Here is a 26,540-nt window from a genome sequence, read left to right on the forward strand (position 1 = left end):
TAATGCTGTTCATTCTTTTGTTCACAGGAGAATATCCTGCTATCAGCTTCTTTCAATAACGTTTGCTGTTCATATTCAAGTTTCTCAACTATTTCCTTGGTTTTAATCTGTTCTTGCTGTAAAGGCAATACGTTTATGAATTAATAAGGATAGTAAATGTACCGATATGATACTATATTATATTACTCAATTCATACTATGAGTGTCTTCATCAAAGTTATATTGATATTTTCACAATTCATCTTTATTTATCTATTTATTAATACTCACTAGGATTCTTTCGTCGTTCTTTTCTTCCAACTCTTTGAGCTGGTGTTCCAATGTTGAAATTTTGGAACACAAATCATTATTGATTAGTTTCGCTTTCGCATATTCCTCCTCATTATCAATGGACGACTGTTTGAGTACCTTTATTTGATGGTCAAGAGCTTCAACCTGAAATCGAAAGGAGAATTATCATTGAAGGTGGCTATATTTTTCTGTAAAACAATTCAATCATCTCATAGAAAGGTCTGTTTTTTATTAGACAGAGGAATTAAATAACAAATAAAAATGAATGTTTCTGTTTCAAAGATATGCTTTTCAATATTGATTATTATTACCAACTTGTATTATTGTAATTGTAATGACTAAAAAAATCATGACTTACTTGCTCCAAAATTGTCATAAAAGATGTGACAATTTCGACAATTTCTACACACTTGGACGTTAAATGCAACTGCATTCAATGTTAATGTACCTATATCACACAAAAAAATAGACTGTGCAGAAAAAAAGAGACTGTGCAGAAAAAAAAGAAGACAAAAACTAAAAATACACAGAAATCTAGAAATGAGGAAGAGATTGAGAAAGAAAATCAGTCTTTTTCGGAAACTGACCTATAAGATATAGTATGACTAAGTATAGTGATCGTTTAATACGTTTCTGTTTAGTTATGTATAGACATCTCCTAACAATCATATAAGTATTCACGTACCGCCACCAATTTAAGGAATCAAAATTCTTAAATTTTCGTCAGACGTTAATAAAACATAATAATAATAGATCGAATGTTGCTTACTTTTCAAGCTGTTCCTCATATTTTCGGGCTTTAGTAGATGTAGAAAATAATTCATTGTTGAGTTCTTGCACTTCTTATAATAGTTTATCACGGTCTTCCTTAATTTTTTCGATGATCATTTTCTGCATGCAAAGTTCGTTTTTATGCTGTTCATTCTTTTGTTCACAGGAGAATATCCTGCTATCAGCTTCTTTCAATAACGTTTGCTGTTCATATTCAAGTTTCTCAACTATTTCCTTGGTTTTAATCAATATTGATTATTACCAACTTAAATTATTGGAGGTTGAATAACTAAAAAATCATGACTTACTTGCTCCAAAATTGTCATAAAAGATGTGACAATTTCGACAATTTCTACACACTTGGACGTTAAGTTAACGATTCTTCTGGGTATAAAATAACGAGCTACTCTGGCCGAACCATATATCATTTTTAGGCACAAAAAACTTCACGATACTTATTGCTGAGCTTCGTACCAGCCCAGAAGATACCCATAGAGCTGTTTCCATCTTGATACTCTATCCAACACTATCTTCTTCAAGCTACAGAATGAACTGTCGGTTATTTCTGCCAAATCATTCCAGACAAAATTTATGGAAATTGGGGTGCAAGTATTTTGTAATCCTTATAATAGAAGTCAAACCCAAAACTTCTAACTGTTATCACTGACACCTTCGGGGATTATCTGCCTGAGAACTGTCATAAAGTTAACTGACTTTCAGGTATTTCTTGTAAACACAAAATAAGTCCAGGAATACAAAAAACACTGGTTCTATTAAAGTGAAATTGTACGAAAAACTTGACGATACTTGGTCAGCTTCGTACCAATCCAGAAGATACCCATAGAGCAGTTTTCATCTTGAAACTTAATTCAACATTGTCTTCTTCAAACTTCAGAATGAATTCGCAACTGTCGGTTATTTCTGTCCAACGTGCAAATAATTTTTAATCCTTATAATAGAAGTCTTTCCCAAAATTCACAACCATTAACACCTTCTGGCATTACTTGCCTGAGAACTGTCAAGAAGTTAACCGACTTTCAGATCTCTCCCATAGACACAAAATAATTCCTGAAATACAAAAACACCCCTGGTTCTTGAGGTGAAACCGTTTTGAAAAAATTTCTTAAAATATTTTCTTTATTATTAACGAGGCGATCATATACATGAAAACCAAGTTGTGATTTTTCGTATTATTTCACCTGGCGCTTCAAGATTTATTTCTCTTGATATTTTTGGACGCCCCTGTGGACCTTGCGCCCGTGACAAGTGCCACCTTTGCCCTAGATACGGCTCTGCCCCTAAATCTTTAATATGATCAACATCTCTGAGATCTTCGTAATCAATAACTTATTCGCGCCTGTTCAAACTTCTATTCACAAATTTTGCATGAAACTTACATTTATTTAATTCAGTCTTCTGAATTCAAAGTTGAAGTCAAAATATTAGAATATAAATTATTAAATCAACCTGCCAGATCACATTTCATTAGAGATTCACAGCTTGACTTTATATTTAAGCTACTTGACTGGACTTGAAATCAAGTCAAGTAGTAGCTTTTCAATGTCAAGTCAAGTTGTCAAGTATTTATTTATCAATCATAGACTAACTAAACGGAAATTAGATGAGACACTAGTAGAACAAGCTTCAACGCCATCTGTTTTTGTACAACATTACTAGTTCGTGAACAAAGCTCAATTGAAAAAGGAATCTGTATCGTAAAGCTGCCTCAAAAAGAATTCTGTAGTGCACCTTTTGAATAGGTAGGTACACCCATATACAAGAGGCAAAAAGTTTTTTGAAATTCAAATTCCAAAAGGAAATCAGAAATGGATTCGTGCAAGTTATCGATGAGTGAGGAAATTTATTTTCATGAAAATAATACCTGCAACGAACTTTCATCTGATTTTTTTTTGGAATCGAGAAATGAGGATCAATAATCAAATTCTGGATAGAATAAAAATTTATTAACTGAAATATCACCAATTGAAAATACAGATTTATTTCATAAATATCTAATCAATAAACTAATAATTGCATTGAAAACATTCTCAAAAACTAAAAATAATGAATTCAATAATACAAAATATGAGTATTTATACCTACTAAACTTATTCAATACATGAAAAATCCTAAATTCTTATAGGTAACAGAACTAATTAACTCATAATAGGGAAATAATTAATAATATAAACTATCTAGATTCTAGAATATAATATAAAATTTATGAACCAAAAATAATCAATTCATTTCTTCTTCCTATTGCCGATGATAGTGATCGCATATCTACGAAAATAAAATAAATATATTCTTTTTATAGGTACTGCAAATCTTGTGTTGACGTTAAAAAGTTTTCAATTGGGTTTTGAATTCATATTTTATAATTACCTTTTTGCATCTCGATTTTCACATCCAATAACATAGCACGTCTTCACTCTTGCAGGCATATCGAAATTTATTATATTTCAAAAAGAACGTGTCAAACCACTCCTTGTGTCAGTTGACATTTCAAAGGTTTTTTGATAATACATTATACTTACTATTTTCATACATCTCCCCACACAAGCTGCATATAAACCTGGAGACTTTCTTCCCAATAGACCGTAACGTGTATGGGAGCCATTATTCACGAGTGATCTCCATGAATGCAACGACATCTAACTATCAAATTGAAAATAATTTTTTCGTGTATTAGTATCCTCCTCCGACAGATGGCGCGGAATATACGAGTGGCCATAGACTTATTATCCTGATACGTCTATGATTACGAGCATGTCTTTGTCCGAGGTTTATTATTTTCCTTTATCTATCCGCTTTTTCAGCACCGCCGCTTATTTGCCATCTGTGATTTTTGCATTCGTCATCCGTATACACTTACCCGTTGTTTTCAGTTTTTTGTACCATTTTCGTCACAAAATTTCACTATATAGTAATACACATCGCAAAATTGTCTGTGCTGTTTTGTACAATTCATTGTGTTTCTTTCAAATTGCAATTATTTGTGCAGACATCAGTTTTGAATTGACTTTATCTACAGGATGTTCCTAAATTGGAGGTAAAAATGAAAATGACTGATTTCTCGGACCATTTTAAGAGAAAAAGTTCTATAACAAACGGCTTTGTTTTTGAGATACAGGTTTTAAATTTCAAGTTTTTCTTTTATAGCACCTTCCCTTCACAAGATATTCAACTTGAATTGGCATACATATTCCAATTTAAAGTTTTCATCATGAGATATCCTAATTTCGAATGAAAATCTACAACGTGCATTTTTTTCGGGAAGGGTGTCCGCTTCTTTTCCCCAGAATTATTTTTTGAGAACCTCTGGTAGTTCAGAAGAATTTGAAAAATAACTCTGGTTCTGTACTACACTTTTTGGTTTGTTGTAGTTTTGTCGTATCTGCAATAGATTTCGAGAAAAATATTTGAACAACTCTATAGTAATTCTTAGAAAAATCCAAATTATTATAAGGATCCAGTTAGGCAGCTGTGATAAATAAATTAATTATTAGTTCTGGTACTTATTTATCAACTCTGTAGGGAAGATTAATCAAGATTCGATAAACATCACAAAAAAGTGGGACTACCAGAAACACCCTGTATCTCGAAAACAAAGCGTTTGCGGGGGCTCATGTTTAGGGGTCATTTTATTTTTAAAATTACCCGAAGAATCTCTCATTTTCCTTCGTAACTCCAATTCAGGAACACCCAGTATAAGATAAGAATTATCGAATTGGTAATAAAACAAATTATTTTGAGTGATTTGGTTCAAAGTTCATCCTCAAACCTCTTTTTCTCACATTATTAATATGAGTAAACAATGTCATCAAACATTTTTTTTTCGATTTTATTCTTGAAATATCAAATTTAGTTATCGAAACATCGAATTTAAGTACCTTTCTGTGTTTTCCGGAAGACCCAGACTACGGCATACAGTTAGAAATTTCGGTTTTTCCTCATTTAAAGTTCTTTCTCGATAACTCTTAGAGTATTAGATATTTTTTTAGGTATAGGGTTTGCTTAAGTAATCCCCACTCTTTTTATACGCTAAATCGACTGAAATAATTGAGAATATAGGTTCTAATTTGAAAATCTTGAGTGTTGATGAATTTGGATTGTCCAAGTTACACACATCATAATATGACTGGCATTCTCTCTTTCTCTCCCTCTTCCGCCTAAAATTTCAATAATTGATGATTATTCATAAATTACAATCAATCAATCTTATTCCTATTATTTGGAGTTCCTTCTGAATAAGGGGGAACTTAAAAAAAAACACTTTTCATTGCTCAATATTTTTTTCTGAATGAATTTTACAATCACTAAATAGTTGCTGTACACCATGATCTTCCCTACACACGAAAACGCATATTGTAGAGTTCGCAGACTATGCTTGACTCGACAGACTCCCGATTCACTTGTGAATGAATGGAGAATGCGAAGAAAAAGAAAAAGGTTAGTTACCACTTCTACGCAGGTCGCAGACTCTATATTGATTTTCTGTGCGGGGCAGGTTAGGTTTGTTTTGCTAAGTTTCCCTCGGAAGTCGGAACTCGGTTTCCTCTCAACATTACTTTTTAAATGAAAAGAACTTGAAAGTTGTACCTTAACGCAGTGTAATCGATATGAAAAATAACCAAATATTGCTAATGGTCACAACTAAACACTACACAAATTATAAGGTATTAAGTCATCAGCTGAGCCCAGTTGCTGGTTGAAATGGTTAAATGCTTGCTATAAACATGAATGATAATGTAAACAAGAGCTAGGTGGAGATATATTGAATGTAAGTATACTTATGAATAATTGTTTGCTAGACTCTAAAGGAAACGGACCACCTTCGTTGGATATCGTTTTTATATATTATCAGTTTTCGAAGTCTCACTCCAATGAATTAGGAAGCTATCACAGTATAGAAACAGAGTGGTTTCCAGAATGGTTTCTATATTGTGCTAATAATATAAATTGAAATAGTGAGCGACTGATAATGTGAGTTGTGAATAGTTATACATATTAAAATTCGGTTTTCATCCTTTTTAGCTCAAGCAAGACATGATTATTATGTGTAGTTCAATCATTTTGCTAGTATTAAAACCATCAACACTGAATTAAGTACTCAACATTAAAAGCTCAGCAAGTATAGTATTGTATAAGAATATATTCGGAATGAAGTTACCGATCAGTGGTTTCTTGGAATCTACTGAAAGAATCAATATTAATAAAATAATTGATACTGAAAGCTTTCCACATTATTCAAATGAAATATGAAGATCATCAATAATGGAATGATAAGCATTATATACCTGACATTTTTTTTATGGAATTTCCACAAAGATATGATTACTTCTAAATATTAGATAATATAATTACTTCAAATTACTGGTTCAGACACTTTATGAATGCATGTGACCTCTTAGAATTTGCACATTCACTCTTTTTGATGCAATGCACAACTTACTATAGAATAGAGATATCAGTGCAAAACCACTGGATTGTGTCGCAAGAAAGAATTGGAAAAGGTGTTCCGCTGTGAAACCATCAGTCACAACGGTTAAAAGGAAAAATGAAAAATGTATTATTCAATAATTTAATTACATGAATAAACTATTAATGATTCAATTCTTCAATGAATAAAAATCTGGTGTTCACAATGAAAAATTTATTATTCAATATGATTACATGAATAAACTATTAATGATTCAATTCTTCAATGAATTATAATCTGGTGTTCACATCAATGCAAAGAGGGGAATAAATTTTTTTCAAATTCATATTTTGCGTGGAATTACATATTTACTAAAGGTATCTTTCGAGTCCTTACATCTTCTCGGCTTACTTGTTTTAGGTGAATAATTTGGATCCTCTTCCTACTTCTAAGCAGAAACTTTTTCTTTAGATTTGTATGTTTCTGATATGGTATCCAGTGAATTATAGCATGAAATGCAATTCCTTAAGTTGCATTGAGTTGGAACTTCACAAGATATTTCTTCGACTGCTTAATTTATCATCTTCCTCAGATTATCGGGATCTATATGCACTAGAGCCCTAGTCTTCTGAGCTATGTTTGCTCTGATGCTGTATGCATTGCAGGTGCTACTAAAACAAATCTCTTCAAATACCAAAAATTTTATATTTTGTGATGGGTCGGGAAAGTAAGGTATGTTAATGAGGTATAAATGAGGTAAGGTATGAAATGAGAAATTATACTAGAAAATATTTCTTACATCAACTCAATTATTTATAACATATATGGATTTATAAAATACTTGTTTGTATAGCGGGATGTTTGAACTCATGATAATATGAACTGTCTGCGATTATGTATTTTAAAGGATACAAATAAAATAGTAACTATGACTGAAATCAAAGGTTCACAATACATTGGAATGGTTATTGAGATAACTCATGTAGATTGATTTAAGTTGTCCATATAAATGAAATTTACTGGCTTAGATCGAGGGTGCACTGATTTACATATCTTTATGCATGGTAAGATTAGGGTCTCTAGTGTGCATGAAGTTTTATGGGATTAAAATATCTAGTGCTATGAGGAAAGTATAGGCGTAGTCAACAAGGGCTCTACGGACATTATATCTTTTCTTTTTTACAGAAAAATGGTTTCAGAAATTATGACATTACAATTAACAATTAGTAGGTGAACATACTAAATGCTCATTTTTTTTCAGTTTGCGCGGTACTAGGTTTTCATTGGTTTTTGTTTACTAACTTATTTCTTTCGTTGTGGATTGCTTTTTGTTATCACAAATTACCCATTTCAACCCATGTAAGTTTTGGAAGACAAGAATCTATGAATTTCAAGTTGATAAATAATACCCCATATTTCGGAAGCAAGATTGCTTAATCGAAAAGATTGGAATCTATCCGATGCAAATTAATTTTTGTGGTCTTATTTGTAGCATGTACCTATCTAAACTATTCAATGGACAATAAGTGGATCAAAATCAAATTTTGGCAAAATAAAAATTTGTCGGCTTCTTTTGTCAGGATTTGTGATTGAATATAAAATGTCAGGTCTTGTCAAGACAGCAAGATACATGAGGCTTCTTATTGCCCTTTGATATGGAATATTTGCATTACAAGTATAATCAGATTTAAATTTACTTAAATCTATATTACAATCCATTGGTGTACTGATCGATTTATATTCTGACATATTGAAACGTTTCAATGTAATCTTTCTGATCCAAGTATATACACTTTTTTTTATGATCTCTTGTTATCCTTACTCCTAAACAATTTTTCGCTTCTCCTAAATCCTTTATTTCAAATTTGGAACTTAATTTCTCTTTTAATATTCCAGTTTCATAATCATTATTTGAAAGAATAAAAAAGTCATCAACATATAATGCGACAATTACTAATGACTTGTTTTCTCTTTTTGTGAATAAGCAAGTTTCATGTTCAGATTTTTTATATCCGAGAGACAACATGAATTCATCTACTCTAGAATACTGGCTTGTTTAGGACCATAAACTGCCCTTCTCAACCTATACACTTTACTTTCTAAACCTTTCCTAACAAAGCCATCAGGTTGTTGCATATAAACTGTTTCATTTGAATATCCGTTGAGGAACGCAGTTTTGACATCTAACTTCTCACTACTGGTGAAAAAGTTTCGGTATAGTCCACATCTTTCTTCTGGGTATAACCCTTCGCCACTAGTCGCGCACGCCCAACGAGCAAAGTTGTCTTATAAATCGAATGTTTGGTGACTATTTTATTTTAAAGGTATCTTATAAATGCTTTCAATAATAGCAATTTATTATATTAAGCCTACATAAATACTTTTTTGTTGCGAATAGCTGAAGAATTTTATAGAGTTATCGTGACAACGTTAGTAAAGCGAAATTATAAAATATCTTATGAAACAGTTGCCTAGTTATCATTTAAGTGTGTCGATACCTAGCTTATAAAATAATACAATCTATAAAACTGATTTGTTGCTTAGTGGTTTTTTAATTTATTATGGTGATAAGGCAGATAGTGTTACAAATATCTTAAAGAAATACTCTTAAGTTGCTTTTCGTCCACTTAAAAAATTGTTATATTGTTGTACCTTTAGCAACGATTTCGTTTCGATGAGTAAATAGTTGTTTTGGTAACCACTTGATAACTATTTTGTTGTATCGTATTTCTACGACAATAATAAAACAATATACCTATAAATTTTAAGTTAGGTTACCTATTTTGAAAATAATTCTTCATTATGTGCGATATAAGTCAGTGGAAAAAAATCAAAAAAAGTGGTGCATTTCGAAGACGAATGAAAATGTGTTATGAAAATATGATGAAGAATACAAGTACATATAGTGCTGGGAATCAGGAGACACTACAGAAAGATGTTGAATCAATAGACTGTACACAATCTGCAGATGCTGAAATCTCAATGAGCGAAAATACGTCTGCTATCTCGATTACCAAAGCCACAGCAACTGAGAACCCACAAACAGTGGTGGACCTGTCGAATAATAATACTGACATAGTCACAAGTGATGATGAAGTAAGAGGTAATTGGTTGATAGAATTAGAGTCAAATGAAGATTGCGACTCTGTACTGGAACTTGAGCAAAATGCAGAATTTAGGAATCGTTTAAGGCAATGGGCAGTTTCATTTAATATTTCACACTCATTCCGTGTTCGATCGCGATACCGAACACACGTATGTTATCAGGTTTTTATAGTGCAGCCAATAAATAAATCAGCGTCAAAATTCCGCGCCCAAATTTTACGGCTAAAGAGGCGGAATTCGAGGCGTTCTTTTCATCTGAAATGTCCCAAAACAGCGAAAAATCGCAAGCTTCCGTCGATGATTCAGAAGACGATACGAATTATCAAACAGTGGAAAGTAAGAAGAAACGAAAAAAGGGAAACACAAGATTACAACGCAACAAAAAATTAGACGATAAACGATCTCCCGAACCGCAGCATGCAGATTTAACACACATGGAGCCAATCTTTCCGACGACAACAAGACATACTATTACGCCACAGAAATCCACCGAAAATATGGAAACTGACACGATAAACAATAAACAACCATCAACCACTCTAAAGGCTCCCATACATCGCAAGATTTATAAAAATCTTTATTTTGTTGCAACAAAAACGAATACAACAAGAGTCCAACTCGCAGATATTTGGACCGCTACTTTCCCTAGTAGCCAGGATATTATCATCCAAACAACACAGGGATTTCTCATAAAATCAGACAACACCAAAACAAACTTATTAAAGGGATTGGAATACCTTAAAACCAATAAGAAAATTGAAACATACACAGAAACCACAATGAACACAATAGAAGAAAAACACACAAAAAAAGCAGAGTCCTATTCTGCTGTAATCTCTTATGTAGAGACAGAAATAAATGACACCGAAATAAGTCAACTGCTTAACAACCTCAACATTCTTCATCGTTACTGCAAGCGTATTATTTCGAGGAAAACTAACCAACCTTCATTATTTGTCAGAATAATAACTGGAGATATTCATGCTTATGAAAGATTAATAAATGAGGGCATATACTTCAAGTGCAAACATTACAAGGCAAACCCAAGCCATCCACCGGAACCACTACCTATTCCTTGCAACAGGTGTTCCCAATTCACCCACAGAACTGAAGACTGTACTTCACCCATTAAATGCACGAAATGTAATGAAGAGCATAGAGACCAGGAATGCAAGACAAGTCTTCCACCAAAATGTGCTGCTTGTGGCTCAACAGAACATGTCCCATGGTCATTAAAATGTCCCAAACGACCCACCAAACCTATAGAAGGAATACCAAATGTTAAAATACGATCAATAAATAAGAAGAGTGCAGAAATTGATATAAAGAAGACCAAAAACAGCAGAATCCACACAAACTTCACAGTACATGATCATATTATAGAAACATTCATCAATAAGCTCAATAAACCCAAAAACACAGATAGGCAGCAATTAATACTGAAATTACAAAAACGATTTATTGATCTTTATCAAATAAGCACCATCCCCACATTCATAGGTAACCGGCTCTACATCTTAATGTTTGATCTAGAACTAGAAACTAAAACAGTGGATACAGAACCTTCGGAGGGGGTACAATTAGAAAGACAAGTCCATGATTAAATGTTTGTATGCCAATATCAACAGCCTAAACAATAAAAAAGAATTAGTTAGGCACTATGTGGAGAAGAATGGCGTCCAATGCTTGATGATGGTTGAAACAAAAACAAAAGAAAACCAAAGTGTGAAATATAGGAACTGGGATATGATAATCAGACACGGCAATATTTTAAATGAAAATACAAGAGGAGGGAGCATGGTCCAGGCCAGGAGAGAGGTCTCAATAGGAAAATCAAACCCACCACATCTCAATAATCCATGGAATGAAGTGTTACACTTTACAATATCTTTTAAAAATGAAAAAATACATATATTTCTGGTATACATGCATCACTCAAGTACCTACATTGAAGAAAATCTATTGGTGAAGGCATCCCAATTCAAGTACTCAATAATAATAGGAGATTTAAACATGACTAACCGGAAGAAAAAGCAACTGAATAACTTTACCAAAAACTCTGACTTTGTTGAAATAAGAATTCCACCTACCTTTTTAATGGAAAATAACCCAGACAGTACTCCAGATAGGATTATTTGCACCAAGAATATTTTAAATAATATAAAAAACATTGAATTAACTCCAGACTTGGGTTCCGACCACCTGGCAGTAGAATTCTCCCTGGACCTGGAATGTAGCCCTATGACATACCCCATGGAAACAAAATATAACTTCTCAGCTTGTAAAATCAAGAAGGTAAATGAAAAAATGCGCGGAATGATAAAACCAGAAACACCTATAACTCCAGATTATATTTCATGGTTCACAGAACAACTGTCAGACACAATCCTAGCACAAACTCCAAAAATCACAGTCGGATATCACAACCAGAAAATTCCACCATATATTTTGAGGCTTATAAAGATCAAAAAACAATTATATAGAGAAATTCGCGAAAACAGCGACCCCAACCTAAAAAGAAAATTTAATGCCCTAAATAAAGATATCCATAAACTCATAGGCAACTATCGATCTCATAAATATTTGGAGGCATGTAAGGAAATTGAATACCAGAAGGGAAGAACTTACTGGAGATCAATAAAAAAACTTTCAAAGTATAACTCGCACAAAATCACGGAACCAATTGAAGTTAATGGAAAACCAGTTACCAAAGATCAGGAAATCGCCGATGCCTTCTCAACCTACTTCCAGAAAATTTTTGAAGTATGTGAAGATCCGACATTCGAGGTCAACCACAGGGAACAAATTGAGGATTGGTACAAAAATATTTTTCCTACCCTAAGAATTGATGATGATATCACACCTATAGATCAAAATGAATACTTCGAAGCCCTAAATCATGGTAAAAACACTGCTCCAGGATATGACAATATTCCCAGAACCATCCTAAAAAGGCTAGATCTATCAATACATCTTGAAATAATCCGAATCTACAACTATTGTATTCAGGAGTCTTGTTTCCACAAAATTTGGAAAAGGGGACTATTAATCACAATCTCTAAATCAAAGGCAGACACCAGGAGGCTCGAAAACTACAGACCAATAACCCTACTCCCAGTAATTGGAAAGAACCTTGAGAAAATAATCAAATCTAGGATGATGAAAATACTAAGCCACAAGATTCCCAATTTCCAATTTGGTTTCAAACAGAAAACATCGACTATCCACCCATTGATCATACTTACTCAAAATGTTCAGAGCAAGAGAAAACAGGGTCATCATTCTGCGGCAATATTTATGGACATACAAAAAGCTTTCGACAGCACTTGGCACTCAGGACTCATATACAAACTCCATAAGCTTGGATGCCCAGTATATATGCTGAGAATAATAAACGACTTCCTTAGCAATAGGTCTATACAAGTTAAAATAAAAAACGCATTGTCCAACGAATTCTCCCCAAAGCAAGGACTTCCGCAAGGCTCTCCACTGTCACCATACCTGTATAATTTATATTGCTCAGATATCAACGACACAGAACGCGCGACCAGGATGAGTTCATATATTTTACAGTTTGCCGATGATACCACCCTAATTGCACACGGTAAAACTATATCGGACACGATGAAAAGACTGGAAGAGATCAAGGAGAAGATGACCCAATGGATGAACAAGTGGAGAATAAAAACAAACCCCAAGAAGACAAAATTTATTCTATTTTATCACAAGATCCACCATAACTCGCCCACAATTACTCTGGAAAATACTACATTGAAGCCTGTAACAAACTGTAGATACCTCGGCATGATAATTGATAGTAAACTCAACTTTAAGATGCACATCAACTCCACCAAACAAAACACTATCACGAGAGCCAGTCACTTCAGGTCACTCACTTATAAAGATCAAGGCATAGATACAAAAACAGCGTCAAACATCTACAAAATGATCTGCAGACCTCTTCTTGAATATGGCCATCAGATTCTAGGTTCATGCAACAAAACTACCATGAGAATTATTGAGGTGGCGGAACGAAACAGTCTACGGAAAATAACCAAGTTGAGACATCCCAACAATCCACTCCACAATCCGTCCAACCAGTACTTATATCAAAAAACCCAAATAGAACCAATAGCCGACAGGATACATAGACTGAATAAGAAATTTATTAAACAACAACACAACCTAAATATAATTGAGCCACTTGTACATCAGATGTCCCCCCTGCAGGTCTCCAAAAGAAAACTACCTGAACTACCTCTATTCGAACACTTGCTGAACCAAAGATGAAGAACGCACATTCTCTTTTAATATACATACAATGAATTCACTCACCTCAAAAACTAAATTCTTTTTTTTTTTTTTTTTTTGGTTTACATTTTTATACTTTGTAAAATAAGACTTTGTATATGGGCAGGAAGACCTAGGTCGCTAGCCCTTTGAAACATTGTTTCAATAAAGTTTTTCTTCTCTCTTCTCTCTATTTCACACTCAGCATTAAGAGTGCTCTTTCGATACCTGAATGGAAGGATGCCGAACATTCTACCTCATGATCCCAGAACACTTTTGAAAACATATCACACTATTGTTATGGTTAAAATTGGAGAGAATGGCCATTATTGGCACCATGGATTACAATTTTCTTTACAGAAAATGTTGACATCAATTCAAAATCTTCCAAAGAAAATTTCGTTGAATATTAGTATGGATGGTCTTCCCATATACAAAAGCAGTAGAAGTGAATTCTGGCCTATACTTTTCAACATTCATGAACTTCCTGAAATTAAACCCATGATAATAGGTATATATTGTGGTAAGGGAAAACCTTCAAATTTGGCAGAATATTTGACACCATTTGTTGAAGAAGCCAAACCAATACTTTCGGAAGGATTGATAATCAACGGAAACAACACTACTGTTAAAATAAGATGCTTTGTATGTGACTCACCGGCTAGAGCATTCATCAAAGGTAATTATTATAATTGACCATCAATGGCCAAGATAGGTATATAACTTAAAGGGTGAATGATTATTTTCTTTATCTTTCAGGAGTAACGAACTTCAATAGTAAACATGGATGCCTCAAGTGTACTACAGTTGGAGAATATTCACACATTTCCCATACAGTCTACTTTCCTACGATAGTTTGTGAAAAAAGAACTAATGCTGGATTTCATGCAAAATTATATGGCTCCCATCATAAACAAGATACCCCTCTAAGTTTACTGCCCATCGATATGGTTGAAGATTTTCCGGTCAGTGATTCTCTTCATCTGATCGATCTGGGTGTCATGAAAAGGTGTTTATTGGGATGGAGAGATGGAAGTTTTGGTACTTATAAAACTAAATGGTGTGCGAAAGATATTACTGACGTTTCACATTTTCTTGAGAAATGTAAGCTACCATCTGAAGTTCATAGAGCTGTACGAGGCTTAAATGTTTTATGCCATTGGAAAGGTTCCGAATATCATACTTTTTTACATTATTTAAGTATAGTAATACTTAAGGATGTATTGCCTCTTGATGTGTACCAACATTTTCTTAATTTTTTTTGTGCTATAACTATATGCTCAACTAAATATTATGTGCATTTTCTCCATTTGGCTGAAGCATTACTCAATAATTATGTTGAATATTATCGAGATTTTTATGGAGAGGATTATATTACCAGTAATGTTCATAATCTCACTCATTTAGTTGATGAAGTAAGAAGGTATGGACCTTTGACGACTTTCAATGCATACCCTTTCGAAAGTCGACTTTATCAAATAAAAAATTTATTACGAAATGGAAATTCCCCACTGGCTCAGGTTGCAAAAAGGATGAGTGAAATTATACAATGTGAAAATGAATCTAAAAAATATTGCACATCTTTTCCTGTTTTAAAAAGCAAGAACGACTCAGGATTTTTTTCAAAAATAGAATTGAAACAGTTCTCATTATCGGCAGACAATCGTAATAAATGGTTTCTTACTCACAATGATGATATTGTAGCAATGGAGTATGCCATATTGATAAATAACACTCCTCTCATTTGTGGACATGCTGTAGGTGATAATTTACAAGAAGTTTTTGAAATTCCAATAAAATCATCATTCTTAAATATTTTCAAAACTAATAATAATAATCAAAAGCCATTAAAACTTTATTCAACTACGGATGTTAAGTGCAAAATGGTAGCAACTAAATATAGAGATGAATTTTTTTTTATTCCTTTATTGCACACTTTACATGAAAATAAATAATTTTCATCTTGTAAACTAAAAATCAACAAAATATTCAAATAAAATAAGTTAATAATTTATAATCTGCACTCATTCATTTTCACTATCCTCTCCATTCACCTGTTCCATCTCTTCTAATGTTACTCCTGTAGAATCCTCATTTCCAACCAGAACCTACAAAGTTGAAAAGAAAGAAAATTGAAGAAACTCCCAAAGTTTGATTATATAACTCACATAACTACTTAGAAAGTTCTCCTCGTTGATGATTAATTCATTTAGTTCCATAACATTACTTTCTTCAATCTTTGGGTTCTTAATCTGAAATGAAGAATGTATTGTATATGCATAGAATGATGTCAGATTGCATTATGTTCAGACAAAGAATGAGCCCTATATTGATGTCAGTACTCTACTCACATGTGAATTCATTCATAAATCAGTTCTCCACAAAAATATAGCCAAGAAAAAAGTTCTCTCATTACCTTGTAAGAAAGACTTTTGGGCCTCCTTTTGCTCCTTGATGTTCGTGTCATGCTACTCTCATTCCTTTTCGTTGAGTTTCTGATGACAGCCTTGAAAAACTCTTCGCAATTTTTCAAGGTAAAATCTTCATCGGAGAGTCTCACAACACGAAAAAATAATCCGATAACATTTTTGAAAAATTTGAATGGAATTTTCTCTTTTCCAGGATCTTTAGCACCTCCAGCCCAAGAACATAGAGTCATGAATTTTCTAGAGAATATTTTGTCCACCAAAATATAGCAGTTATTGGTTCCATTTCCACATCCCTTTCTTCCACATACATAACTAAACTTTTGTATTAAGTCTTCCATTTCCTTCTTATTAGCCAATTTGGCCTCCAGTTTCTCAAGTACCGCTAAAGAGTCTATTGGCTCGAAAAAGATATCATCAATATTATTATTATTCTGAGTTGCAGTGTTACATGTACAGTTATTGTTAATTGAATGACTAGCCATAACATCTATACTGGTTTGTAATTTGGCAAGGAGTTGCATTATATTTTCTAGATAAGATAAATGACCTTCTCTTTCCAGAATTAGTTTCTGGTTATTCATAATTATGTCTTGATTAATTATCAAGCTCTCAAATTTTTCCATCAATTCTGCATCTAGAGAGGATTTTTCTGTTCTTAATCCATCTGGTATAATTTGCTGGATTGTTTTTTGGGGTAGGAGTACTTCAGTATCCAACTCTGTTTTTGAAGATTTCACCCTAGAATATTCCAAAGAAGCAGTCAACTGCAATACAAGAAGACATTTGTTAATTCAACTATAAATATTGAATAGAAGTGGATTATGATTAGAATCATTGATACACAATAGTCGAATATAAGCAAATAACCGGAACAGATCGGTTAAGACCAATATATTGCTATACATAACCAATCGGTTTTGATAGCAAGGGATCGGTCTTAACCCCTCTGATGTTCCTGTTACTCGCTTGAATTTGTCTAATAAGAATTAATAACTCACCATACATTTATTGGCCAATTCATTAAAATTATGTTCGCTAGATATGGACTTTGGCAGCTTCACGCTCGGTCTCTTTTTAGTCTGGACCTCTAAAATATCCTCTTGTTCAGTATCGTCATTTTCCAACATTCGATTTAGTTCCTCTTCAGCAATTTCATAGTTAAATAAGTGGTTCCTTTTTAATTTGCAAGCCATTGTGAACCAGTTTGCTTCTGGTAAGGAATTAGCAGTCCTGATCAGCTTCTCAGCCCCTAATTTTGGCCAATGAAGCTGATTATTATACTCCCATCCCGAAGGAACAATTGTTAGCTGTTTCAAGCCCCTTTCGATAGTTTGGACGATCTTGAACATGTCTAAAAGAAGTTCAGTAATATAGAAAGAATGTAGGTAACAAACTCTAAGATATCATTTTCATATCAAAAAGCACAAATATGTTATGCACTCATTCATTTACCATAGTGTATTTTACAGTGAATCATTATTGAAGATTCGGTAAATTAAATTAAGGACATTCCATGTCTGTGCTTTACCTAGTTATCGATTGAATCACTGGTGCAAATCTCTCAATCAACTTACCTTGCATTTTCTTTTCTAACTTAAACAGGTCACTCGTCACAGTCGGCACTCAGATTTGCCAAGCAGTTCAGAACAAATTTGATTTTAGGTTATGTTAAATTAAGTTTACGCGGTATATTTATTCCAGAATAATCTATGGATTTCACCTCCTCTCCTCAGTAGCGCCAAATTGCTGCGACCCAATCACTATCACGAGAGACAATAGACTATTTCTCTAAGACTATCACTACAATAAGAAGTTTAACTATCACATAATCATAATTATATTTCTTATTCCATGAGGACTTGCTTTATAAGGCCGTAAAAAGATCGTCAATTAGCCAAACAGTAGTCAATAATGCTCTATAAGTGATCTAAGCAACCTTATTATTTTAATATTTGGATCAACTGGAACTCACAACTGTTTCGCTGAAATCTGAAATCCTTAGGACAGGACCGTATTCTATTGATCGACATACTCGACAGTTTTAATAGGAATTACTCCGAAGCTTTAATGAAAAGTTGTTAAGAGCAGCTTCGGAGTAAGCTTTCCCACATTTTGTATTTTTGGCGCAATTGTTCATCGGAACAGCTGAGTGCTTATCAATTTGCCTAAATGTCTGTAATTTTCGAATATTTGGTTGAATATGGTATAAAACGTTTTGGTTCGACTCGCTATCAGGAATCCGTGGTCAAAATCCATTCTGTCCGGCCGATCGTCCTTGAACAGGATAACTGTCGAACGGAATGACAGTTTAAATTTTCAGAGTAGATTTGGAAGATAAATATCTCGGATAAGTTCGATATTGGGCAAAATCGACCAAAATCGGTGTTCTCGGAGTAACGAAAACAAACATATTGTTTATAGAGCTTTGTTTCAAACTGAAGCATATTCGAATCATTTCAAATTTCGAAAACAGAATGATTAACATTCCAAGAATTCAAAACTGAAAGAACAGACAGAGCATCATTGTAAGGGCGGCCTTATACAGCCGGAATGGCTCTCTGAATTCATACTCTCAATTCATAATATTAGTTAAGAAAACACATAATTCCATACTAATCCACTATTCACCTCACAAATTCTGATTTTTTCGGAGTATTAATATCTAGAATTTGCAAGCTTCCAGAATTCAGATTATGAATTGAGAATATGAATTCAGAGAGACATTCCGGCAGCATAAGTCCGGCCTTAGTCTATTCTAAAATGACATATACTTCAATAAGCGGACATGCCATAGAATCATAATTTAATATTCCCACTTATTTCTACTCTCTCTGATTCATAGTGCCAGCAATTAATATCTATGAACTTAGTTTGGCATGTCTCTATCTGTATCACACATAGACCATGTCTATATGGTATCACAGAACATACGTTAAATTTCGACGTGAAAACATATATGAAGTACGATGAATTATTGAAAATTCGAAAAATCATATCTGTATTAGCTTGCTAGATTAGAAAATGATATTAATAGATTCTTATGATGAAACTGTTACGAAACCAGTATGCCGATTTTCATCATTAACGAACTTAACCGAGATATCTATATGCCGAACATACTCTGAAAATTTCAACCGTCTAGCTCATTCCGTTCGACAGTTATCGGATACACGGTCGGCCGGACAGAATCAATTTCGACCACGGATTCTTGATCAGTGAGTCAAACCATATCGTTTAAGATCATTATTTTCAGCCAAAAATTCGAAAATTAGAGATAGCAACCGGTTTTTAGCAAACAATCAGAAATGAGTTATGAAATAGAAGGTATAGTCCTTTCTCGGAATCGAAAATACTCATACGTATAAGGTATGTTGTAGAAAAACTGATTCGGAAGCAGTTCGGTCCTGTCTCACCATAGAGGTAGTGCTGAAGTAAATAATATCAGAATGTTTTATAGTAACTATATAATAGCTAAGTTATCTTAAAAAGCTTGCCGATGATGCAGAATTATTTTATAAGAAGACGCCATTGAAAAATTACATCATTTGTGGTGGTAGGAAATGGCGAGGAATTAAAATGATGAAAATCATTGATATGTGAAGATTACAACCGCCCAAGTACGAAAACTCACTCAAATTGATGCGTAGATCAAATATAGATATGTTTCATTTACAAAAAAGATCATCAGATTCACTAACCTAATTTTTTGATAATTTTTTTTATTATTTTTTTACTGAAAACATTTGTGAATAGGTGGCGCGTTAATAATCTATTATTTTTATGCTCGATTTCACGATAAAATTTCATTTGCATCATAAGTTCATTTCGGTCATCATGAAATATGTCTCAAACTTCATAACTAAGTATGATTCGAATATAATCTCTAGTGAGAAAACCCAACCGACATTCCAGTATTATGTCTTCTCATTCCTAAAGAATTATATTAATATATACTTATTGAAACTGTAGGCATCAATTACAAAATATTTTGATTTTATAGATGGCAATGCATGTCGTTTTTTCACTTCAGAACGTTTAATGAAGTCAGTTATACAGCTCTTATAAAACAGTTTTTAGTTGATTCCCAAATATTAGGTATATAACCATTACATTTTATACTGTATTATGCAAATATTCATTGAAACTGTTTTATAATGTCGTTAATGAATTTTTTAGCAGCAGCCAGAATGTTTATAAAATTGTTTCGTAACGTTACTAGAAGGCTTTATGAAATTCCTACGGAGACAAATGTATTTTATAAAATGGTGCCAATTTTACGCTAGTAGCTGTTGTATACAAGCATTGAAAACATTTCCGAGACCAAGGATATTTTATAACATTACCATTCAAAACGTTTTGGCAACAGTTACAAAATATGAAATTGCTAGTTGGGCGGTAATTGGCTGCTTCATTATCACTATCACTTTTGATTTTATAGACCCACTTGCACTTCACTACAGTACCTTCCTTGGGTAAATCTACCAATTCCCATTTTTCGTTCTTTTCGAAGGAATTAATCTCACTTAACATTGCATCCATCCACGAATGAGAATCTCCTCTGAAAACAGCTTCAGAAAAAGTTTGTGATACATCTTCTTCAATGTTTATATTATTACTTTCGATGTTTGAACCAAAATACGTAACGAACTCGTTGAAAGATCTGGGTTTTCTGGGACGCTGGGATCTTCTCAAATCCCCCACTGGTTCTAAATTCACTTCTTCATCAGGAACATATTCATCATCTATTTCCACTTGATATGAGATATCTGATTCGGAATTTACCATGGTGTCTTCGGTAACATCCCCCACTGAAACCAAGTCTTCATCGATATTTTGTTCTTCTAAAAATATCACACCATTCTCACATTTTTCATCGATGACAACATCTCTGCTTGTGATAATCTTATTGTCAGTTGGATCGTATAGTCTAAAACCCTTGATGTTTTCACTAAATCCAACTTTTAACATTTTATTTCCTTTTTGTCCCACTTACGTCTCTTTTCTTCAGGTATGTGAACCATTACTTCACTACCAAAAATGGGTATATGGCTTACGTCTGGTTTGCGATGATACCACATTTCAAATGGAGTTTTATCATCTAGAACTTTCGAAATGGGTCCATTTCTAAGGTACACTGCTGTGTTTACAGCTTCTGCCCAAAACTGTTTGTCAAGTTTTGCATCGAATATAGTAGGGGAGCCCACGATGCTAAATGGGGATTTACTCGAGCGTCATAGAGACTTATTAGGTTGCAAAGCTTAGATGATAAAAAGAAAAAATGAAAATATTTAACAATATTTTTTTTATCAATAACGTGTTTTTTTTTAATTATTGGAGAAAAGAAATACCTGATTCTGGAGTATCCTCAAGAATATCAGGTGTTATGACTACATCTTCGTACGCTTTCGGCAATTGATAACCTACAAACCAGATCATTTTGAATTTTCCGTCGACAACTTTCCATCCATAGTCCGTTGGTAAAAGATCAGTAATTTTTGAATTATGGGCATTACTCCACAAGCATGCAATGAATCTTGTGCGTAACACTGCGGAGTAACTCCGATTCACAGGGTGGCAAGTTGCACGTATCGTAATTCCGGACACTCAAGGAGAAAGCTTATGATTTGTCTTTTATCTTGTACGTCCTATTGAAGATGACCATCCTGGCTTGATTGACATCGTCTAACTTTTTCAACCCATACAAGTGGCAAGTAAAAGACTGTATGATGTTAAAAGAATCCTGCACATTATGTTCCTTTGATCCCAAATCCAGAAATGCTTCTTGGAAAATTTCTGAATTCATCAGATATTGCAAAGGTTTCTTTTTTCCTCGTCGGTACGATGCTGGGTTGAAATCGCAACCAGTGAACGCATGCACAGCTGGAAGCGCCTTCGAAACGCATTAAACTTTATCGACGATTTTTTAATATTTCGGCTTGCGGAAATCGTCAGATTATATATTTTTCGTTATCCTTCAATTATTTCCTTCAAAATAAAAAAAAATTGGCTACCCTCGAGAATGTCGAGATGATGTTTTTTTTTACAACTTTGCTGCCCTCCCCTTTCTTTACGTCACTCTCAAATTGTCAGATTAGTGGAATATACACTTTTTAGCATGTAATTAACTCACCCTACCTCAATCTGACGCGCTTGAGAAATTCTTATGATCATTTTTTTTTACTAATCCTTTATCCTTCACGGGCGGCCTTATATATCCTCCTGAGTCCCGACAGAATATTAAAGGTGATATTTGGGATTTCGGTTCATTTAACACTGAAAACGTCACATTTTTTTGGAAAATTTTATTCAAGGGGAAGTACAAAAAAAATAATGTCCAATGAGATGGACATCAGGACGATATCATTATAGATTATTATGCAAATGAAAATTTCTGAAGCAATTATTGCTACCTGTGAAGCACAAAAATAGGGTACATTTCTCACATTTAAAATTTCCAAAATCACCCTGTATCTCTTGAACGGAAACAGTTATGCAAAATCTGATTAGACCAACTTGAGTTTCACGAAAAAGTAGGACAGGAACGTGAAAACCGCAAGGCTCTATCTTAAATAACAAGCGAGAAACCTTGCAGTCTCACCCAAAATGGGATGCACTGTACAAGCAGTCGAGCGTTTTTTCTTGAGGTGTGACATTGTTATCGATCACTACTTTCAGATTATTCCTAATCAAGAAATATCGATCCCTGGTCATTGCAGTAGCTATTGCACTAACTTTAGTTGTTTTTGCCCAGTACATTCTTACTTGGGGACATCAAAATTGTAATAGCTATAACCTTTTTAATTTCTGGTAATATCAGATTCATTGATTTTCCCTTCTCTTCCAAAAATTTCACATTCGTGCAATCACAAATATTCTGGAGAATCTCATCATCCAGATACATTTTTAAATAGTCCTGAACTTTCCAATCTCTGCGAGATTCGACGTTGTCAACAGGTTCTTCAAACACGAAGTTTGGTGGAATAAAGTTTTTCAATATTTTCCAATTCATGCGGTTTCTGTTATAAACCCGTTCAGTAGTTATCCTTTCTATAATCACACTTAGCGGCTCGTCATCAGAATCTTCTTCAGACAAAATGTCCTCAGGAGCGTCCTCAATTTCCTGGATATCTTGCTGAATCTCGAAATCAACTTCATCATTAGAAAAATCATCTAATTCTAAGCCTGAACAGTCGGCATCCAGAAGTTGTTCGATTTTTTTATCGTCTACTCCAAATCTCAGTCGTTTTTTCGTCCCGAAAATCGCTGAAAGAGAAAGTATCGTTATGTGGAAAAAGTTTGAGTATGACCTACTGTCCAACTGGATGGACAGGTACAAAAATAGTCATTTTTTGTTCAATAACACTTGTAGTAAAAAAAAAATGATTTGATTACATTCTTAGAATACTAATGCAGTGACACAAACAAACATCACACATAACATAGGAAAAAATCAATACTTACAGTCAATAGTTGTAGGACGAAAGGCGGCCATCATGAACAAAATTTTCATAAACAAATAACAGCGCACTGTGGCATATCAGCAAAACAGCTGCAACGCGTTCGTAAATTCATCCAATACGTTGGACCGAAGGATTTACTGTCGTAAATTCACTACAATATTAATAATACGCTTGAATCTGGATGTCCAACATATTGGACATCGGGACTCTAGAGGATATGGAGCTTATATTTGGTGGAGGTACTTAACCAGATGCAAGGTATCGTCCTGTATATTAATCTGCCGCGCGTTACTAATAAAAGGCATCGTCATTTCTCTATGATAGTGCGATTCATCCTTTCACACATACTATTTGGTTGGGGACAATATGGATTAGTCTTCTGGTGCACTATTTCATTCTGCAAAACTACAAAATTCACCACCTCCATCAGATCTAAAGGTTTCTTATTTTAGACCCTGTTTGGTTTTCCACTAAATCTTTAAATTTTTTGAATTGTTCAATTGTCTCACTTTTGCATTTCAAAAAATAAACAAACACCATTCGTGTAAAATCATCTTCAAACAAAAGGAAATATCTTGTTCTCCTAGTGAGTATTTTTCCATAGGCCCACAGAGATCAGCATGTATTATTTGCAGCATTTCAGTTGCTCTATGTCCTTGTTTCGGGAATGCATTTTTACTTTGCTTTCCTTCACAACAGTTTGACATATTGGGTTACCTACTTTTCCTTTAACTTTCAAACCTTCCACTGCTCCTTCACTCATTAATTTCAGGGAATTATAACCAGGATGACCTAGTCTTCTGTGCCAAACTTTATCTGTAGCAGCAACTCCCAATACTGCACTTTCAGGTTTCTCAAAGTTCAATTTGTAAACATTGTTTATTAATTCAGCTCTGGCAACTAACATACCTTGGTCGTTTGATATATCACATCCATTTTCATAGAAAGATAATTTGTTTCCATTTTTCATCAATTGACCCACCGACAGGAGATTTGTTGTGAGTCCTTGAACATCTTTCACTTTTATATTAAACTTTTCAGACCCTACATTAGTTTTCATACTTATTTCACCTGAACAAATCACTGGAATCTTTTCTTTATTTGCCACTGCGATTTCTTTCACATTGTTTTCTAGCCAATCTTTTCGAGCTGTCAGATGTAAACTAGCTCCTGAATCGATGTAGAAATCATCTGTGTTGAAATTTCCAATTATAATTATGAAGTTATAAAATTGGACTTAGTAGGACAGAAATGTGCAACATACTGGATTTGTCGTTCATCAAATTCAATGATAATAAAAAAGATCTTCTCTAATATTTTTTCTTCAACATTTTCTGAATTTTATTTTCCGGAAAACTCTTTAAGTAGCGTGGGTTCATCTAACGATGTCAAGATTGTTAAGGGAAATAAGGAAACGGAAGCAAGAACAGTAGGAAAGGAGTTGTCAAAAGTCACCAAAAAAAAGTTTATTCATTTAATAGTATACATAATATGTAATACATAGAAAAAATGTCGAAATAGATTCAATTATGGCTTATAGCCATTATTACATTTGCAGTAGTCAAGATACTCCTGTACCTACATTATACGGTTCACAGTTTATGATGAATGAAAACAAATTTTCAATAAAAGCGTTCTCATAGGTTATTCCACGAAAATGTTTTGGTAGAGTATTAAATAATTTAATGCACAATACATTGCATTATTCTCTGTAAGTGAGAGATTATGTAAGAGATACAGATATTGATCCACCTGCCTAGTTGTAGTATTCTTGTTTGGAATGTTTGTGATATAATTTAGAAATGAGTCTTGAAAAGTTTTGAAATGATATTTGATTGAAAGACCCAGAAGCGGGATAAACTTTCTAGTGGCAGTAGTGTGTGACAGTAGTCCTTTGCACACATATACCATTGAGAGACTTTTCTGACAATCTATTTTTCTCTCTTTTGTGACAATGGAAATGTGCGTTTTGCATGAATGCGGTAATACCAAAAGCACATTTGCAAGCTGTGATAAATTGGGAAATACCAGGGTATCATCAAAGCGTTTTTTTGCATAATTCTCTAACCGCATTAGGTCTATTTCTAATGATTTCACTTTGGTAATCTCAGCATCATCAAAATAATCACAAAAGTTCCTCCACTCAATTTAAAGGAATTCATATTTAAATTTTCACTTTTTCCGATAGTTATTGCAGTAGTAGATTCTGTTGCTGAACTAGTTAGTCTTTGGTGGATGGATACTCAAACCTATTTCCATTGCTCCTTCAACAACTGCAGTATAGTCATCTGAAATATAAAAATTTAGTCATTAAAAGAGAATAATTTAGATTCAGATCACACTTACAGGTTTTGGTACGCTTTTCTTTGAATGTTTTGGGGTATCCAATATTTCTGGTTTTGCATCAAGTTTCGAAATTTTTCTTTTATATATATATATTCTTTTGAGAAAGAGCAATACAAAATATTAATTTCAAACAATCAAGCATATGTGTCGATGAATCTCAGTATTAGCAGAGGAAATGTAACGGGGCATCATACATTTCAACGTATGATACAAGAGAACAGATAAAAACCTCAGCAAAAACTCTGTCTCCCCGTATCGGTGTAGTGACTGGTTTGTGTAAACGTTTACAGAATAAGCTGACATAATTTATTTTGAAGGACTTCCTCTTCAACCAAAACAAAATTTCCTTTATCCTCTCTTTTCGGTTGACGACTCTATAATTTCCAATTGGATCCTAAAACAAAAAGAAAAGAAGCAGAAAGGAGT

General features: G+C 33.6%; 2 protein-coding genes and 1 long non-coding RNA gene across 5 annotated transcripts; 1 reads left to right on the forward strand and 2 right to left on the reverse strand.

Moving 5' to 3' along the window:
* Nucleotides 1-4: 4 nt before the first annotated feature.
* On the reverse strand, nt 5-5,141 carry LOC123671642. Its single transcript, XR_006746144.1, has 4 exons — nt 3,448-5,141; nt 1,061-3,345; nt 271-435; nt 5-116 (listed from the first exon to the last, which is right to left on the reverse strand). It is a non-coding gene; the product is annotated as an uncharacterized LOC123671642 (long non-coding RNA).
* Nucleotides 5,142-14,076: 8,935 nt separating this feature from the next.
* Nucleotides 14,077-15,896, forward strand: LOC123671624. Its single transcript, XM_045605589.1, has 2 exons — nt 14,077-14,558; nt 14,639-15,896. Exons 1-2 carry the CDS (start codon nt 14,120-14,122, stop codon nt 15,832-15,834), a joined length of 1,635 nt encoding a protein of 544 aa, XP_045461545.1. The 5' UTR covers nt 14,077-14,119; the 3' UTR covers nt 15,835-15,896.
* LOC123671626 lies at nt 15,786-20,708 on the reverse strand. 3 transcript variants are annotated; one of them, XM_045605591.1, is made up of 5 exons: nt 17,883-20,708; nt 17,307-17,659; nt 16,296-17,072; nt 16,048-16,131; nt 15,786-15,987 (listed from the first exon to the last, which is right to left on the reverse strand). In XM_045605591.1, exons 1-5 carry the CDS (start codon nt 17,887-17,889, stop codon nt 15,904-15,906), a joined length of 1,305 nt encoding a protein of 434 aa, XP_045461547.1. In that variant the 5' UTR covers nt 17,890-20,708; the 3' UTR covers nt 15,786-15,903. The 3 variants fall into 3 exon arrangements, 2 of the variants coding, with proteins under 2 accessions (XP_045461547.1, XP_045461548.1); XR_006746136.1 differs by having other exon boundaries at nt 15,932-15,987; nt 16,231-17,072; XM_045605592.1 differs by lacking the exon at nt 15,786-15,987 and having other exon boundaries at nt 16,034-16,131; nt 16,231-17,072.
* Nucleotides 20,709-26,540: the final 5,832 nt, after the last annotated feature.

This window comes from Harmonia axyridis, chromosome 1 (assembly GCF_914767665.1).
Source record: "Harmonia axyridis chromosome 1, icHarAxyr1.1, whole genome shotgun sequence".
NCBI classification, from domain to species: domain Eukaryota; kingdom Metazoa; phylum Arthropoda; class Insecta; order Coleoptera; family Coccinellidae; genus Harmonia; species Harmonia axyridis.